Source organism: Platichthys flesus, chromosome 13 (assembly GCF_949316205.1).
Source record: "Platichthys flesus chromosome 13, fPlaFle2.1, whole genome shotgun sequence".
Taxonomy (NCBI): domain Eukaryota; kingdom Metazoa; phylum Chordata; class Actinopteri; order Pleuronectiformes; family Pleuronectidae; genus Platichthys; species Platichthys flesus.
The window spans coordinates 10348380-10362008 of record NC_084957.1 but is presented as its reverse complement, the minus strand read 5'-3'; the positions used below and the strand labels follow the sequence as shown (position 1 = coordinate 10362008).

At 42.5% G+C, this 13629-nt stretch overlaps 1 protein-coding gene across 3 annotated transcripts in view; it reads right to left on the bottom strand.

The window, feature by feature from the left end:
* The window catches only part of erbb4b (erb-b2 receptor tyrosine kinase 4b), a 276106-nt gene that overhangs the window by 142579 nt on the left and 119898 nt on the right, over nt 1-13629 (bottom strand). For all 3 annotated transcript variants that reach the window (XM_062402618.1, XM_062402620.1, XM_062402621.1), the window contains exon 2: nt 8802-8953. In XM_062402618.1, the coding sequence (XP_062258602.1) occupies nt 8802-8953 (152 nt within the window). The remainder of the gene's footprint in view (nt 1-8801; nt 8954-13629) is intronic.

Sequence of the window (13629 nt, the reverse complement as noted above, 5' to 3'; positions counted from 1 at the left end):
AGGCCGCAGAGGGAGGCAGATATGGCATTTGAAAGGCAGCTAGAGAAGCAGGGTGGGCTATTGTCACAGCCCGGCTCAGCTTCCCCTCTCCACTGCCTCTCTATTCAATCTGGCACTGCTCTGTTACGATAAGTAGTAATATCACCTCCACCTCTGCTATGTGTGTGCAGTGCAGTAAGACAGTCTCATATATCTGCTGCACTATCTGCTCCAACCCTACGTGATTTTTTTTAATATGTCCCAGGGCAGTTGCATCCTCTTAGAAGGAGTTTACATTTTTCACAGCTGTTTCAAAGCAACACCCTACCCAAGAACCAACTGCTGCTGATACAAATGATGAGGTATAAATGCAAAACATCTGAAGTGGTTAGAGACGTTTCTCTTTACTTCAATCTTTAACTCGATCTTGCACTTGTAATTTGTATCTTTCTTTTTGTTCAGTTTTGACGCAATTTCGAATGTTTTTTTAATTTTTCTTGCTTCTTTAATTTCTTTAATGTATTTAACACTTTCTTATGTTGCGTAATATCTGTTCTCGTAAATTATTTTTTATTTATATGTATATTGTATAATAAAGGATTTAAGCTGCATTTTTTGTATGAAAGGTGAAGGGATTATTAATGTGCTCTACAGTATCAATTCTGGTGGAATACAATGATACTGCGTGGTGAATCACGTTACCTCTCAGTCGTGGCTGAAGTCTAAACACAAAGACAACAAGCCCAACACACAAGCTTGAGGGGGGACATTTCCTGAGTATATCTCGTTCAGTGCTTATAAACATCTATAACTGTTAAAAGATGAAAAGACGAAAATCATCAGGTTGAGCTGCCTGCTACTCGCACTCACTTTTAATAGTGACACTGTCAGAAAAACACATAGGGCAAAATAAAATAACCTGATGAATAATGTACCTACATGCACTGAAGTCCAGACAATTTTTTCTAGAGGGCCTGTAAGGGATACTATAAATGTCCTTGTGAGTTATTCCAGACATTTTTCCAGAACTTCTCCTAATTCTTTTATTGTAGTTCATGAAAACATCAAAGATTTCTTTTCTTGGATGCAAAGTGCCCCCAGAGTGGCAGGATGTGTTTCGTTCTGAAGCTTTGATAAGCTGAGGGTAGTGCAGCAGCAGTTCTCTGCCCTCTGTCTTCCAGTACAGATTTTCATTTTAACAATTTCATCATAAAACAAGTCAGCAGAGCTGCTGGGTTGGATATGTGTCTATTTTTGTTGGTTTTCTCTTATTGGCCTCTTCACAGCTGCAGGTCAATACAAATGGAAAGTTTAAGGCAGAGCAAATAGAGCCAATCCAGCAAAGTTTCTTTCTTTTTTTCTCTCCTGTCAAACACACAGACATTTAATCTTGCCTGGTTATTTTTGTTTCATTGCTCTATCAATCCAGATAATTTCCAAAAGACGGGATAGGAATGATATGGGCTGACCAAGAGTGGGAAGGGGAGCAAGGAAATGTATCTGTCAGTCAAAGGCAGAGATGGGCCTTAATGACAACACACACACAGCCACACACACACAAACACACAAACAACCTTATCACCGGCAGACAAACACATAGAGAATTGCTTTGGTCATTTAGAAGAAAGATGCGTCTGAAATCAATGTCACTGTGGCAAAGAGAAAGTCCTTTCATTTAAAATAACACTGACAGTCTCAAACATATATCTACACGCACAGCAAAACTGAAATGCACGTACGTATCACACACTATCAACTCCTGACTATCATCTACTACTTCTTTTCCAGCTAAATGGTGGAGAATCATTGATTTTCAGTAATGGCTGTCATATCTCACGCACCTTTATTCCTGCTCACACATGAATTGAGAAGGAGTCCAGTGTTCAGGGGAGAAAGGAAACATATAAGAATAAAATACTTCCATTAGATAGTAACACTGAAGAGAATACAGCTGATCTCATGGTTGGGAGTAGAATCTCACAGGAGGGAGCTCAACTAAGGCCTGAGTTGAGGATCTTAAAGTGGATTGTTAGGGCTGAAAAAGCATGGATACATGGGCTTGTGTGGCATGTATTCATCAATCTGGAACTGCCAATACCTAACCCTAACCCTAACCCAAAACCATTGACGAAAGTGTACATTATTTTAAATATAGATCAATTTAAATGGTGCTCTGCCCAAGTGTTCGGTGATAAACTGCATGGTATTGTTCTCTCTCCCCTCTTCTCTATTCCGTTAACCGTCCTGTCTCTTTGATGGAGTAAAACAAATGCTTTATATACACAACCACAAAAAAACTGAAATGGAGAACACTTTTTTTTTTCAGACTTAAAACATCTTTATTCTGTGTTTTTTCCCATTTTTGTTTTATTTTACCCAATTTATTTTATCTCCCTGTCAGAAAAAACAAACAAAAATCATCCTGAAAACCAGAGGGATGCTAACTGGGAGAGCTGACTGTAATGAGGGGAATGGTGGTAAAGACAACAAATCTCATCATCCCACGCAGATCCCAGCTGGAAGTAACAGAAAATGTGTGTGTGTGTGTGTGTATGTGCCCGGAGGAAGTAAAGCAGAAAAATACGCAATTGATAAATCAAAATAAAAGTAAATCTTTGGACTGATTGATACATAACAATAGATTAATGGATTGAAAATGGCTATCGTTGCAGCCTTCATAATTTGACGAGTATGGACTTCCCTCTCGCTGCTATGTTTATTGATGGACAGTAAGAAGGAGGAAATCAAAAAAAGTTAGCAGCAGCAAAAAACCTTCAGCTATCTGTGAGTAAAAGACTTCCAGGGACTCTTCAATTTCCCTCCTCTCTGCTGTCAGGCTTTCAAACTAGTTCCCAGTTAAACTCCTTCACCCCATTTCCCCTCCCCCAACCATTCTCCTCAGGACTTCTTTCTCTCGCTGGTCTCATTTCCCACCCCACACTGTCCTTCTTCATGTCAAATTAAAGTGATGGAAATGGACTTGAGGGGATGCTAATTGCAATTGTCAATCCAATCTAGGTCGCGCCTGAAAGACAGGAGCTCCCTAGCACTTCATCAGTCTTCATTAATATTGAAGGAGTTTGCCGAGGAGCGGGGGGGGGGCAACGTAATCTGCACTCGTCTAACAGTGCATCACAAATTAGGAAACTGGGGAGGGCACCGATGGCACCTGAGGGATAAATATGCCAGTCAAGAAGAAGTAAGAAGATGTCAGAAGACGGAATGAAGTCCAGGAATAGATGCAGCTTTCAAATGCCACTTCTGACAACGTTCAAAACTTTCTATGCAGCTTTTCCGTCAATGTTATTGTTATATGATCCCACGACAGGAGCAGTAGTAATCTGTGCTCTATTTGTAGAGAAGGACGTAAAAAATGTTTAATGAGGACATACACGTGTATATACCTTTAAGAGTGGGTGCAATGTTTATGTGCTTTTCCCTTTACCTGCAAAAAAGTTTTTAAAGAACAGTTTTCAGACAATGACGAGTGAAGGGAGCAGATTACAGCCCTTTAGTGATGATAACTATGATGAAAATAACAGTGAAGAAACAGCCCCAGACGATGTTATTGCTGACCCAGAGTCATGTTTGAGGAGGAGGAAGGGGAGAGAGTTTGCCGGCTTTGAAAGTTTCTAAAGAAAATGCTTTTGAAGTTTAGTGAACCAGCAATTACTTACAATGAAATGTTATTTCAAGTCTATCTGCCTCCGAGGCTGAACAATAAAAGTTTTAGCAAATTTCTGCAATTCTGTCCTCACCTTTGGCGTGGTCATTTCTATTTGGCGCCTCATGTGTTCATGGGTTAAACAGAGCAGACACAAATTAAAGAGTTTCAGGGAACCAATGACTCTGCTGCTGAACATTATGTAAAACTGCATTTGTATCTTACAGGTTTCCAACGCCCAACAGTCCACTATTCTTTCATGAGCTGCCATAAATCCTGTCTCTCTGGTATTTCCCTTGGGCACTCGAAGGGCAACATAATGTTAATTTGTTAGGTCGACTCAAGTAACAATTTATGAACCGGCGGTCGGTCTGTTATAGTAAAAGCCTGGCTTAAATTTTGAAAAGCAAAGTATATGGTCACCATTAAACTGGTGAGATTATAAAGATAGACTCATAATTTACCATCAATGTATGACCTGGCACAGGCATCCACATATTTACACATAGGAACTTATAGTGCAAGTGCCGGCTGGTCATTCTGCAGCAAGGGTTTCAAATGTTTCTGCCCACAGACCCCCTCTGGCAAGGCGAACCTATCCTTGCCAAGTGAGACATAAACTTAAATTGATGCAGCAGTTAGGCTCATCAACTGTTGGTGTTTATTCCGTGCAGTTTTGCAGGTAACCAACCAGCAGAGACCTCTAATGGCTTCTAATTTCAGGGGAAAAAAGCGAATGAACAGTGTTTGGAGGCTGATGAAACAGCCTCCTGCCGTATCTTAGTGGGCAAAATGAACTTGAGCAATACCCTCTTTGTCAGATCAGGCTCCTAATCTCCGTCTTTAAAGGCTAAGATCAATATCACTGTGTAAAATAAGTTGAAAACAACGTGAACATGCAAAAGAGCAGTAATAAAGACTATTATCACCTAAGTCTGCAGCTCTCCTTGGCTTAACAGAGGTTTGATAATGAGTTTCAGCTCCTAGTTTAACTCTCTGGCCTGCGACTTACTGTTTGGACTCACCCTCGTCGCTCTAATAGGGTCATTTGTGGCTGCAGCCGGCTGCTGCTTTCGGTGGAGGAAGCCCTGAAAGCCCACTCCACAGTGCTCAACAGCAAACGCCAGACCGACAAAGTTGAACCACCAGCTGGTAAACATACTGCAGCATTTAACAGCTGAAGAGCCAGATATTTCCCTCAGGAGTTGGCAGAGAATGAAAACCGAGCAAAAAGAAACAAAATATTGGTCTTTTATTCAACCCATGACTCCCAATGAACAGCATTGTTGCTCTGTCTAGCTGCTACAAATAAGCACCAGTTTGCCAACATGTTCCTTGCATAAAACTAAAGAGGTGATGATATGTGGTTTAATGAATTGTTTCTGTTGCCCCCGAGAGACCAAGACATTTCCCTGTCTGGGACGATAAGGAATCTTGTTGAACTCGCTGTAAACCTTGTTGCATAACATCTCTGATATAGTAAATGCTCTGGCCCACTTCCATCAACTGTGCAATGTTTCAACAGTAAAATGAATCATCTGATCATTAATGAGGTTGATTTACATTGTAGATAAATAGCTCCTGCTAAACGTGAAGCTTTCCATTGGCTGAGTATGCTTATATAAAGGTCTGCTCGCACCCTGCCGCCCCTCCCTCTGTCTGATCTACTGCTACGACAGATGAAGCTGATTTGTTGGCACGGGGATATTTACTCTGGAGTGTAAAGACAGTTTTCTTGTCAACTAAAGTAACATTTGTCTCTTATTCCTGCTCACTGGTGCAGTCGTGCTGGTTTCCATCTGGTACGCATCACTGTGACAGCTGGGAGGGTTTCCCACAAGTGCAGGGTCAAGTGAACACTTTGCACAAGGGTCATTTAGGTCCAAATGAACAGACCCACACATTTCCAACAAGCACCCTTTAGTACATAGTGTAGGTGCTGGAGAGTGAGCCTTCCGAAAATGCTGCAACCAATAGGTGTTAAAAACAAACACAAATATCTGTATAGTGCAATGTAATCCTGTATTAAATACTTCATATAGTGTGTGGTAATGCTTTATATTTAAAAGGAATTGGAAAGATTTTACATTTGGTCAATTACTTGTGAGGATCAATATTTGTTGTGGTTTTATGGTTTTAGTGCATTGTTTATGTTGAATATATTACTATTATTGATACATCTATTCAGAATAATTAACTCTTGCACATTTATTGAACTTTAACTTATATCATCTCAAGCAAAATAACATTTTTAGCTTATATTTTATTATGCAGTTACACAGCGCAGGTATCGACAATGGCAAACAACTGGCTTAAATAGAGGGTTATTAGATTTTATGCTCACTTCTTGTGCCAAAAAGTGCAAATAGTCTGTTGTAAATCCACCTCTAAAGTTCATCTTGTTAAATGTAGATGAAGGCAAATTTCAAACCAATAAATACGACAGTGGAGGAGATCACAGAGGTTGCCACAGTTTCTGTTGTCAATGTGTCAACGTTGATTTACTAATACAAGGCCGATTGCAAATATTAAATATTACAATTTGTAAATGACGATTCCAAAATTACAACTACAGGGACCGAGCTTGGGTCTCGTTGCTACTGCAGAAATTACATGTTTACAAATGGTTGCAATGACTAGACAAACAATCTGATGGGACTGTGGTGGCTGTGGGTTCCTGTTGAGACTGTGAAGATGGGAGGAGAGGGAAAAATGAATATTTCATAATCACAGATCTGTTTGTGAGAGCACACACGAGAAAGTGATATACCAGGGGGGAAAAGCGATGCAAAAGTGTGCGTCTGCCGTCCTCCGTGTCCCATTCACATCACAGCAAACGTCACAGTAGAATATGAAGAACAGAGCGTAACTTGTCGTCTAATTTTCTCCGTGTGCTTCCGTCTCGGGATGCAAATACACGTTCTGTTCATAAGAAGATTCAGAGGAACGGGAATATGGACTCAGGAGTGATTTAAACACTGACGGCGTAAACACCGCTTGACGGTAAAGCTCGGCTGTTGGTTCGAAGTGCGAATATGTGAGAGAAGGGGAGAAAAGCCTCAGTGCAGAAATGCAGTTATTAATCACGGCGCGCGCTTTGATTCATCTGTCGTGGAGGCAGTTTGGAAGATGGACTCTATTTACTGCTAAAGTTGTTTGAGGGGTTTTGGGAGGCAGCCATCAATCTCTTGGCTATCTTGAAGAGAAGCAGCCAATGCACAGGCATCAGTTTCAATCACCTCCCCGAGACAGCTGGTACGGTGAGCCGCCGCTGCACAATGGTCCTCGCTTCACTCCCTCCCCTTTCCTCTACCTCAAGGTGAAGTTTCTCCTCACTCCCCGGGGAAGCATGTTATTAATGTGTTTTATCGTAATAATAATAATATTGCCTAAAAATACACACTCCGCCCTGCCCTCTTGCTCCCTTGCTGTTTGGCACCCTGCGTTCCTAATTAGCATCCTCAATTAACCCATGTTAATTGCCAACCGTGGAAAGGTGGAGGATCCTGGCAAGCCGGCACCGCGGGGAGCTGCTTAGTAAATGAGTGGAATGGAAAACGTACGCAGGTAAAGACGAAAGCATCTTAACCTCAAACAGCAAATAACACCTTTGTGTAATATTGCTTGTACACCGAACCTAAACTCAAGGGGGGGAGGTGTGAGAGTTGTTTTCAACTACAAATTGATTCGGTGCAGTTAAACAACAATCACACTTGTAGTAGTTAGAACTGCATCTTTCCACCCTTCTACCATCTATTTTCATCAATGTCTGGGGGGCATAGTACCTCTGCAGGAGTCTAATGGCTGCACTTAACCATCCATCGCTCCCTCTTTCTTAATAACAGCTTAGTTGTATTTTGCGTCACGCTTGTCTCTCTACAATAAAGAGCAACGTAATGACTGTGCCTGGTTTTTCCGCTTTGATCAATCTTGATTTCTTTTGGTGCACGCAGGCTAAACACCCACGAGAAGACGAGCAGCGCTATCATTTTACCGGATGTAGACAAATCCCTTTGTCGTATGAACTTTAAATCATCACTGCAGGAAACGAAACATGGAAACGAAACATAAAATAACATAGCTTGCATGGTCATTGATTGTGTGTCTGTGTGTGTGTGTGTGTGTGGCCAAGTTGACTCTCACAGCAATACAGGCCTATTAATGCAGTCAGCACTCTAACTTAGCCACCAGGGGAACTCCCCAGCCCCCTCGACAGACTGGAATCAATTGGAGTTGGAGGGCGTTAGCGGTGCAGAGTGCAGTCAGCAGTCCAGCCTGATGTTCTTGAGAAGTGGGGGGCCAGCAAAGGTCAGACTATAGCAGCTGATTTCACATACAAAAACAAACCTGCCTGTTTTTTCTCCTGCATATTCTCAATAGTAACCTGCTAACCTTTCATCAGTGCCCTTACTGCCCCAGGCCCCTGAGAGGCATCATGTGACGCAGTGATTGTGTGTATACACGTGTCCATCAAACCAAAATGGAGGTGGGCATTCATGTAAAAGCAATTCCACCTCAGCTTCCTCACCCAAGCAAACCTGTTCGTCCTGACCTGAGTACTAACCTCCGAGAGGCAGCTTGAATCACGCTGCTCACACGCTCGGCCCAGGAAGAAGATGATTCTTAAAACGTCATAAATACCTGGACTGGTTTAAGCAAGGGGATAATAGCACTTTGCCTTTTCTGTCTGTGACTCGTGTTTAATCAAAGAGGAGATTTGGCAGATGGTGTCCCACAAATCAGAGCATACAAGCTGACTCTCTTTAAGAAGAAGAGAAGGAGTACCCCTGATAAGAAAACGTCATTGGCTACGTGGACACAAATCTGAATGCTGATTGGTAGAAACTTATTGGAGCAGTATTGTCTGGGCAACAGGGTTGAATTAGTAGAAAGTGACTCTCTATCCCAAATTTGTTTACAGTAACTGCCATTGACAGATAATAAGAAGTATGTGAACACCTGAAATATAATTCTACTCCGCTTGTTCAGGTATAGTATTTTTCAAATACTTATAGACACAAGAACATAGAGTTCCATGAAGAGGAATGTGAAGCTACTCCAAATCCCCAGTGATGGACCAATAATGACACAGTTGAATTAATAAGGAAGGTGTATTCTGTCTTCTTGCTGCACACCAGACTTTATATTTCATCCATACCCTGAGGAAGGTGAGGTCCCGGCTGCGGTCGATGCTCGTGATCTCGAGGTTGCCCATGACCACTTCACAGTTCTCGTAGTATTTCCTCAGGGTGCGGTACTGCTGCTCCAGGTCCGACAGTGTGCTCAGCTTGTTCTCCGTACCAGTGCACACTAGGAAAAGGAGACAGTGACAAGACAGTATTAATAAAGCGCCATTAGAAGCACTGTAGCTGAGAGCGGTGAGGGAGCAGCCACACAGATATGATGACACAGCCTGTTAACGGGGTCCCCAGTTTTCGACTGACCATAAACACACAGCGTCTGTCACTTCAATACCGTTTTCCACATAATAAGAACCAGGAGAAACAGCCGGTTCATGTTCTACTGTGTCAAATGTGTCACAACAAAGAGAAGGCAGTGTAAGCATTAGTCCATAGACAGTGACCCGCAGCACCTGCTTAGCCGGCCTGGTCATGTCAGACTGGGAAGCCTAGGACCTCGCTGCTCCCCACAGGGCACTCGGGACAGATGAGGGCTCTTTAGCAGTTAGCTGGGCTGCTCACTTGACAAGTGATTATTAGAACAACTTCAAGCGATCACACAACTTGCTTCCTAACCCCCCCCCCCCCGATGACGACACATACCATCTGCACAATCAGCTGAAGCTGCCCAGAGTAGTATGAAGCATGACCATGTAGCAAGTGCAAAGATTGGGGGCTGAGTCAAGATTGCCTGCGGCTCCTCACATGTTTTTGGAGGGAGGTAGGCAGCGGTTGTTTGGGGAAGATCAGTCAACATCTATAATAAAAATAAAAACTATATTTCATTGATCAATTTCTGTAGGAGCATGGCTCATCGCTGGGGTTGTTGCCCTCAACATGGATTTCTTCTTCTCCTTGCCCTCCTATCATCTCCTCCCATCTTGTCATTTTAACGACTTCTTTTTTCCTTAGTTTGCTGCAATTTCATGCATCCATCATGTTTTGTTTTGTTTGTTTGTTTTTTCCGTTTGTTTCCTCAATGAAATCTGCAGTAGATTGTATCCCTCGTCTCCCCGTGCTGCTTTTTAAATGAACAATGTGCTGCTTGCAATTCCTGCCAGGAGGTTATTGATGAGATTTTAAATATCAATATAGCTGTCAACGCCTAATGATGAATGCGTGTAAACGCTGTTGAGCAAATTCCCCCTTTTTCCCTTTCAGAACACACAAACATGCTACGGATGCTACTGGTGACACGACTATGCTAACAATGCTAGTCGTGTTTACTAATATATGATACAACTATTTAAAGAACATCTTTCAGCCACCAGATGAGTGTATACAACTCTACCAGGACGGAACCACACAAAAACCAACCAATTATTTCGAGTGAGGCACTGTGCAGCTTGTGCGTACAACTGATGATTACATTTTATAAAGGTACATCAAGTCCTGCAATAAAAAATCTGCCTTCATGAAAGTAAGAATGTTCAGTCTTTCTTGAACTTGTGTAAGGAGGCGTTGATATATCCGCACAACAAACATGGAGGCTGTAGTTTGTGTTGCTGTTGAGCCTCCAGCCAGACTACATTAATATTAACAGGATGGAAAACAATCATAGAAACACCTGGACACAGGCTATAGACTTGAGTGACAATAGTCCGATTCATAAATCTTGTCAGAGAGTTAGAATGATGCAGCAACAACATAAATCCACAATAGCTGCTGCCAATAAATACAGACAAAACATAAAGTCACTATGCAATGCAGTTGTTGTTGATGCTATCAGCTGTGCAGAAGATTTCCCATATGTAGAGTAATCATTTGTGATCATGCAGGAGTATTTCCCCTGAATGACTATGAAGACAGGATACAAAATATATATATATATATATATTTCCGTTCTGTTGTTGCGTCCTTCTTCTTCATACTTAATGACAGAATCTAACAGAGAGGTGGTGTGTCCTTCACTGAGCCTCGTCACTTTGTCATCCATGAGCTGTTACCTCTCTCTCTGAACACCTCCTCCCTGAAAGATCTTCACCGACGCTTTGCAATTTCTATTCAAGATTTCCTGCAGACCTCTCTAAACCTTATATCTCCCACTGTGTTGGTATTTTATCCTCGTGGCTAGTAATAAACTAGGCTAAACTCATTTACCCCTTTTTTCTGCACTGTGGCCAAATCTTTCAATTCCTTTTCCTATTTACTCCCCGTCATTACACCACAGATACATATAAAGAAAAAAAGGATCCAGCCTCAAGGCAACACAGGCTGTAAAGACAAATGGGATTCGGATTAAACACTTCCTCATCTAAGCAGATATGAGATAAGCGGAACTATCCCAATGTGACCTGTACAATACTCGTATGGCTGGTGGTGATTAGCTAGACTGCACATAGCATAACGCGCTGCTCAGGAATGATATACGACAGACCTGGGTGTTTTCAATAACAGTTAGCGTGGGCTTGAGGGAAGCGGGATGCAGGGTAGAGGGGCTCATAAAGTGAGGATAGGTGTAATAAACTGTTATTGCACCCTTGAGGCAAGGTGCCGAGATCAGGCCAAAGGGTCATTGTGGCATGGGGCTGTCTAGTGAAATTTACTTGTTTTTTTTACACCCATTTGGTTCCCCGAGCTTGCCTTCAGTTAAGCCCGCTGGCTTTCAAGAACTGCCTGGTGCGATGTGAGGTCTGTATGGTTATTTTTTCCTCTCTCCTCATGTGTGATTTCTAATGAAACACTGAAATCCTAAAGCTCTGCATGAGGCCGAGATGGCGCTGGGTGCCAAGTGAACCACAACAAAACCATCTGTGCTCTGTACAGTGCATAAAGAGAAAGTGTGAACTGTTGAGGGGTTTGCTGCAAAGTGATCCTACCGGTGATATGTCTGTCTGTACGTGTGTGTGTGTGTACCTGTGTGTGTGTGTGTGTGTGTGTGTGTGTGTGTGTGTGTGTGTGTGTGTGTGCGTGTGCGTGTGAGCATGAATGTGGGCCGGGTGTAAATAAAAGACCTCAGGATGTATTTTCTCCCCCTCGCTGCACGATCGAATCCATTTGTCTCCATGCTCAATATGTTACATCTGAGCCGTTACATCACTGCAAAGGTTGAATAAAGCCCAGTCCCCTGCTCTTTGTATTGGAGCGACCTGGAGAACACGTTATAGGACACCGAGTCGTCAGCTGTTTACCATAGTGCCTCGGATGCAGGAATAGCTCGCGAGAACAGATGAATCTTCATATTGTGTAAAAGTTATTGCTGCTCACAAGCGAATCCATCTTCTCTGCTTGACGGATTTCACTCGATTCCACACTCACAGCGGAGAATGTCAATGAGATTCGCCCCATATACATGTGTATATACAAAGGAATCGTATTTGCCTGTGCGATTAAATTGATTACATTTGTTTGCAGGGAATTGTCTGAGAAGTGATGGATTAAGGGCAATGGATCATAATAATTCAGGATTTTCCAATATTTGTAATTAATGAGAAGATTATGAGCTGATGGGTTGAAATTCATATCTGCCGTCGTTTATATGGATGAAAAGGGAATTTACAGATGCAGGTTTTTCCCTGCAATGCTTTGAGGTGGATGGATGAGGACAAGCCTGTCCATGTGTTCACCAGATGTGCCATGAAGGCCAACACGCCCACAATTAAAGCACCTATACATTCACTCTCTTTCAGTGGGTGTGTACTAACTGCACAGACAAGCTGCACAAAATCCCATTAGGGTTGCCATAGCAGTTTGGTTTCCTCCACCTGCATCCACATTGCACTTAACGACAGAAGACTTAAAAACAACAGATTAATACTACAGGGATGGATAGGTAAATAGATTGATAGATAGATAGATAGATAGATAGATAGATGCTGTATGTGAGAACACAAATGTCTGAATCAGTTTGACACGGCAATCCAGAAGGAGCATTGATGAGGTTTCTAACACGCGATGGACACAAAACTGAAAAAACAAAATGTGTCATAAATGTAGGAGAGTCCGAAGAAGATGGAAACTTGAAAAGACAATGACAATCAATCGTGACGATGTGCTGTAAACATAAATACATTATCCTGCCTCTGCATGCTGCTGCTGCTGCTGTTGTGACAGCATCTGACTGGACAACCTCAAGCTGCGTGGACATCTTCACGCGTCTCTCTTTCTCTCACAAATCGGTCAGAAACCTCCTGAAGACAAGATTGTCAGTAGCTGTGTTTTTCAAATGGTTCCCAAGCAGCTCCAACAGACAACCACCAGACGAGACTACAATGGATCCATCACTGTCTCTCACAATTTTGCGACAGTCATCCAGAGGGGGAACGCAAACAGTGAGTCCTTTACATGAGAACAAAACAAACCAATACTTGGCAGAGAAACCTGAATGCCCCAGAGCTCCATTTTCATCAGTTTTACTTTTATAATTATCCTCATCGCGATTGCACAGGCACTGCACTGCTGTGGTGTTTGCTCCTTGCCCAATTCATTTCATACGTGGTGCACACAACAACTTCATCGATAGTGCCTTGTGCGATTATTGAATGCCTATAAAGCTTGCAAGTCTCTCCGGTTTATAGGCTCCTGCCAATGGAAGCCGACAAAAGGTCATTCCAATAGCCAGTAGCGGACTCAATCAAATAAAGTTGCAAATGTCACTTCCATAAGTAAACACTGTCAATAGCTGAGCTTGGCTTACGTGGCTTGAATAAACGGGAGGACCTTGTCGGAGTTAAGCTAAATTTTCTGTCAGGCACGCAGCAGTCGGAGCCGTCCTTTGTCCCCCAATGTCCCCCAGATGAGCCCTGCTGGCTAAGTGTGAGTCACAAGCCACTGCCTCTGATGGTAATCATGGCCCAGATTATTGTC